Source organism: Tupaia chinensis, unplaced genomic scaffold (genome assembly GCF_000334495.1).
Source record: "Tupaia chinensis unplaced genomic scaffold, TupChi_1.0 Scaffold000622_1, whole genome shotgun sequence".
Classification (NCBI taxonomy): Eukaryota; Metazoa; Chordata; class Mammalia; order Scandentia; family Tupaiidae; genus Tupaia; species Tupaia belangeri.
Window position 1 is genome coordinate 7657249 of NW_006160142.1, and position 5911 is coordinate 7663159.

A 5911-nucleotide genomic window follows, 5' to 3' on the forward strand; every position below is an offset into this window, starting at 1 on the left:
GCCCTTCCCCCGGCCTGCCACACCACCAGTGGTTGTGCCCGAGGTTGCAGCTGCATTTGCAGCTGCACCCACGGCTTCTGTTGCAGGTGTTTCTTGCTGAGGTTGTTCATTGTTGACAATAATCTGGGCTGTTTTAGGAAGGCAGAGGTATCCTCCATAATGGTTGACACATTTCATTCCACCTTTGCAGGCATCAGGGACAATGTCGCATTCATCAATATCTGTGAGCAGTAATAAAATAAGTCAGGAATCTTTTTGGAGGGAAGAAAAACACAAATAACGCTCCTGCCTTTTGGTATATACAAACAGGGCAGGAAGAGCAACATAGATGAGACAGAAAACTATGTTCAGGTGGGGTCTTTGAAGTGGGCTCACCTTTGCACTGCTGCCTCACAGGATCCCACTCATACCCGTCCGTGCATTGCTGTGAAGAGAACAGCAGAGATGGGCCAGGAGACAGTTAATTAGTGTGTCCGTTCCCTAAGAGGTCCCTCAAAAAGCTTCACTCTTAGGGCAAAAACCCTTGCACTAGAGTCCTAGATGGGTAGTTGCATTCTCTGCTTTTCTTAAGATAAGTCTGCATTGGGCAGCTTCCAAGGTCTCTCCTCAAATGTTAGCTGCCTTGACTCTTCTGGTGGGTTTGGTACAGTTGCCCATCACCATCTTCTTGGAATGCTTTTCTTGCCATCTTAAGACTAACCTCCAACCTCTCTGACTGGTCTTCTTTGTTTTATTTTTGCCTTTCCCCCACCACGTTGTGAATTTTTCCCACACAATAAAATATTCAACAAAGTTTATTTATTTATTTTTCTCTGGCCTTGAACTCTTCCCTCTTTCTTTAAACCCACTCCTCTTAGAGCATTTAAACACCTTTCTTTACTATTCTTATCTCCCTCTCACACCCTGGCCTGCTTCCTAGCTTCACCACAGACTTATCCTCTCTTGTTTACTCAGGGAACAAACCATCCGTGGAGCCCCTCTTACCGCTCACATTGCCCTTGGCCCTGGGAATGCAGAGGTGACGAGCACTGCATCCCTGTTCTCTAGTGGCTCATAAGCTAAAGGAAGACTGACAGGTGGCCAGGCTGATGCCGGCTGTCAAGTGCCTGCTGCAAGGTGTGTGTGGAAGGAGTGATGGACTGCTGTGGGTAGGACAGGGCAGAGGGGAGGTTCAACAGGGGAGGTGGCAAGTGAATTGAACCTTACAGTTTGAGCAGGTACCCTGGCCTGCTTCCTAGCTTCACCACAGACTTATCCTCTCTTGTTTACTCAGGGAACAAACCATCCGTGGAGCCCCTCTTACCGCTCACATTGCCCTTGGCCCTGGGAATGCAGAGGTGACGAGCACTGCATCCCTGTTCTCTAGTGGCTCATAAGCTAAAGGAAGACTGACAGGTGGCCAGGCTGATGCCGGCTGTCAAGTGCCTGCTGCAAGGTGTGTGTGGAAGGAGTGATGGACTGCTGTGGGTAGGACAGGGCAGAGGGGAGGTTCAACAGGGGAGGTGGCAAGTGAATTGAACCTTACAGTTTGAGCAGGTTTTTTTTTTTTTTTCCTCCAGAAAGATGCAGAGGTTCTAGGAGGATTAATGTGAGCAAAGGCACAAGACTGCTGAAGCAGAGGAACTGCAAGCAGTTCTGGGTGGGGAATGAGGTTAAAGCGTTGGGCAGGGCCAAATTTTGGGAGGTCTTGCTTTGGGGTAAGTAGAATCTGAATTCTGTGAAAGTCAGCACATCTTAAACTTCATTATGCTTAAGGATTACCGAGGGTGCTTGCTGAAGATATATACATATTCCCCTTCCATATTATAATAAATATAAGCCACCATTATCAGGTGCTTGTAGATTCCTGGGTTCTGCCAATATTCTGTAGGTCTGTGTAAGGAACCTGGAATCTGAATTCCACATATGCATCTCAGGTCATTCCCATACAGGTCAAATATGGGCTGTGTCTTGAGAAATGTTATGGATGAAGAAACTTTAGGCTCAAGAGACCATTTGATCAGATGCTCATTTGAGAAAGTTACTGTGAGGAAGAAGTTTTGGAAAAGATTGAGGAAAAGTGGACTAAACAAATTAATTCTATGGATAGAGCTGTGAGTTGCTTATGTACACAATAGATGCGTGGTGAGTAAATAGCTGAATGAAGGCAGAGAGATCAATTTAGGTATTTTACTGATACCTGAAACTTACCAAGGTAAAAACTCAACTCACTTTATCTTCCAGAATAATTCTTTCTAGTTTCCCACATATAGTCCAAGGCACTACCACCTTTCCCAGAACCCAGAATCACAACTTTGACATCAGCACTCACTTCTCCAATTATTTTCCTTCAAGCTCTGCTGACGGGTGTCCTTTTCTATGTCTACTACACTGGTGGAAGCCTTTGTGGCATTGTGAGTAGGCAAGGCTCTCGTGGTATTCTGAGTTTTGTTTTCCTTTTAGAGGTTTTTGCTATAGGGCGCATGCGCTCGCCAGACAGACAGAGAGTCAGAAAGCAAGAAATCACCCCCCAGGAGTGATGGTCACGCTGCAATCCCTTCTCCATTCTTCTCTCGGGATCTTGGGCATGCATGCACATGTGCCTGGCATGAGTTTAAGCCACCAGGTCCAGGACTTGAACTGCGGTCAACTACATGGGAGTCCAGCGACATAGCCATTACGCTAACTGCTGGTCCCTCTCACTGCATTCTGAATGCTGCCTCTGCGACAGTCTTCTTGCTCTCCATCTAAGAGCTCACACTGCCTGCAGGCCTGTCATCTCTCATTATTGCCATTTCAGGGTTCTCTCTTCTACCTGGCATTGGCCCATCTGACCTTATCATTTTCAAACCTGTCTTGATTGTTTTCACCTCCAGCCTTTGAATATATCACTCTCTGAGTCAGGTGCTTCTTCAACCTTTCTAGATGAATCCAAGGTCATCACTTCCTTCAAGATCATTACTTCCTTCTAGCATCCCTAATGCCAGCACTGACATTAATCACCTAACTTTTCTATTTCTTTAGCAACTTGTGTAATCTGTGTAATAATATTATTTGTACTTGCTTAGGAACGTTGTAGTTTTCAACAGTCTTCCCAGGGAAAATTATGTGAGGTGAAGGTCTGGATTTTCTTAGTAAACAAGCTCAAATTCCCGTGATTGTGGTGAGAGTTGCTTACGTAGATACTTGTCCAAGAAATAGCTGAATGGGCCTTATATTTAGTATAATATAGAAGGGGAATATGTTTATATCTTGTGGATACAAGCCCATCCTTCTAAAAAATACCTTTCAAACCAGGCAAAAATTGCAGTGCACTAGAATAATTTGTATGGAAAATAGAAAAGACTTGCAGTTTGTTGTAGTTATTTAGTTCTAGTACATTTAATATGGGTTTACTATTACACAAGTCTGTATTGAATTCAGTTTCACCATTTTCTGGCTGTATTACCTGAAGCAAGTTAGACCTTGTCTCTGATCTTCAGTTTTACTATCAGCAGAAGGAAGATGCCACTTACCTCATACTTTGCTGTGAGGATGAAAGGAAACAGTGTCTCCACAGTAGGCTACTCAAGTACTTACATCTTGTCCTTTAACCATGAATTATTAGGCATACAGAATTCAAAGGAGAATAGACCTAATCTTAGCACAAAAAGGGTATCATATCTGGAAAATTTGTTACAATAAATAGTGACTCTAGTTAGTAGTGTTAAAACTATAGTGTTTAATCCATAGGTAACTTTCTCTGCTAAATATCAATTTAGATGATTAGCAAAGGGAAGAGGTATAAGATAAACAATTGTAAAAGCAATAAAATGTTTTATTAGATGATTATGAAAGTGGATATGAATTTAATTTTAGCTCCCTGAGAAGGTAGTAAGTCTAGCCTGAATCACAAAACATTTTCATTTGAAGATAAACAGCACATGTTTGTGTTTTTCTTACTTTATTTATCTTCAGCAGAGGAAGCAACTGCATTTAACATTAAGTTAACAAAATATTTATATTAAACTATTTTATTTATAGTTGATATGAAAAACAGAATGGAGCGTTTGCAAGATGAATAGTAACATTCTAGGGATAACATGGTACAGAAAAGTGAGATAATGTTTATTATCAGTAATTGACATTAGCTCACTTTTAAGAATTTTTATTTTAAAAAATTTTTCACATTTTTTTTCAAGTAGGATTACTTAATTTTAAATTGGGAGCAAGCAGAAAATGTGTTTTTCATATTTCAATCCAGGACAAATGTCATTTGTCTCACAACACTGACTAATGACCAGGAACCAGAAGTGAGGTAAATTGCTTTCCTCCATTCTCACCACATCTATTCTTGGCAGTAGGAGGGAGTCAGATGATAGTTTTAGTATTTATTAAACACTGGTTATGTGCATGCAATTAAGTAGTAATCAAATATCATTAGGAGATATCAGAGATGCTAATTAGAAAATGCAAAACTGAGTTGCACATGCCACATTTTATAACCACTTTAGCAAATGCTATATCCTGGTAATAAAGTGTGTGTGCAGGGCATTTATGTGAGTAAATGCTTGTGTGATGTTTCACATTCTTATCTCACTTATTCTGCATCTTTCAGTTTCATCTGCAAGTGTATATAAATCCAAGGCTTTTTGATTCCTTATGGTCCATTCATTTGGTCAGTGTGTTGGAAACATGTAGCCGACTTTGGTTTTTATTTTGATAGGGTTCTGTTTTCATGGCCCTAACCAAATTGTTATATTTTGGTCCTTACCTCAATTGCACATCTAAATGAATTTTCAAAAGGATCATGGGCAATTTACAACAGATTTTAAATGTGAACCATGCTGAAGCTATATAATTCATTACCCTCCACAGAGTACAGTCACCCTGGCAGAGCTGGGTAAAGTCTTTCATGTGTCACAGAATCCCGCGGAATCACATTTATCTCAAATTCCATCACCCCTTACCGTGTACGTGATGGTTTCTTCGGTGTCCTGTGACTTGACCAGCGACAGAGTCAGCATAGTTAGGAAAAGGGCTTTCAACATTGTGAATCTCAAAGAAAACACGGGACAAACGGATGTTTAGTATTTGCTACAGGGGAAGTAAAACTTTAGTGGCAAAGTAACAAGCAAGAAAAGGAGGGTGGGCGAGACCGAGGTTCCACCATACCCACCTTCCAGTCTGCTTTCTCCCTTCCCCCCTCATCCACAAGGAGACATGAAGGACCTTAAACAGGCTGCAGAATTGCATTTCACTTTACCCCATTCTGCTCTGCTGAATATCTTGTATGTACAAAGGACATTCAGTGCATTTTAGCACCTACACAGCAGGCTCCAGAGGCAGGGGTAGAAGTGAAAAAGTAGGGTAATTAATTTCAAATGCAACAGTGTTTCTTTCCTCACTTCCCCGGATTTGGAGGGGGGTACAGCAATTTTCTATTCTCTTGAACATTAAGACCTGCCATATATGCTTACCTCCAGCTAGTTATGTTCCTTGCACAGTTCAGTAGGAATATCTTTAAATATGGATTACGTTGATCTCAAACTTTTTTTAACTAATAAAATACCAAAACAAAACTCAGAGAGGGATCTCCTCCCAGTTCTAGTAGAACATTAGAGCTTCTCACATCCCTCAGAGCCTCTTCTCACACTCCCCCTCACAAAGTCTGAAGTGGCATTTCATGCCACTCTGTGCTCACACCTTTGTTTAAAGGCTCCAGGTTGTGTGGAGGAGTGGCCCAAAGCTCCAGCTTCCCTTCTGTTTTACCAGATCCTTGGTCCTGGACATGCCACCTTCAGGAAGGACCTGGACTGCTTAGAGCCGGAAGAGGGACCGCACTGCAGCCTGAGGTGCCCTGGCGCCCACAGGAAGGTGAGGTCTCTTTAACACAAGCCAACAAGGGGCGACCCCCCCCCCCCCACATGCTCACCGCCCCACCTCCTGGGGG

At 42.4% G+C, this 5911-nt stretch overlaps 1 protein-coding gene across 1 annotated transcript in view; it reads right to left on the reverse strand.

Moving 5' to 3' along the window:
- Positions 1-5911, reverse strand: part of EFEMP1 (EGF-like fibulin extracellular matrix protein 1) — a 70511-nt gene that overhangs the window by 63981 nt on the left and 619 nt on the right. Inside the window, exons 2-4 of the mRNA XM_006159049.3 lie at positions 4929-5016; positions 376-424; positions 15-221 (exon numbers count right to left, since the gene is read on the reverse strand). Coding sequence (XP_006159111.1) covers positions 15-221; positions 376-424; positions 4929-5009 — 337 coding nt within the window. The 5' untranslated portion in view covers positions 5010-5016. The remainder of the gene's footprint in view (positions 1-14; positions 222-375; positions 425-4928; positions 5017-5911) is intronic.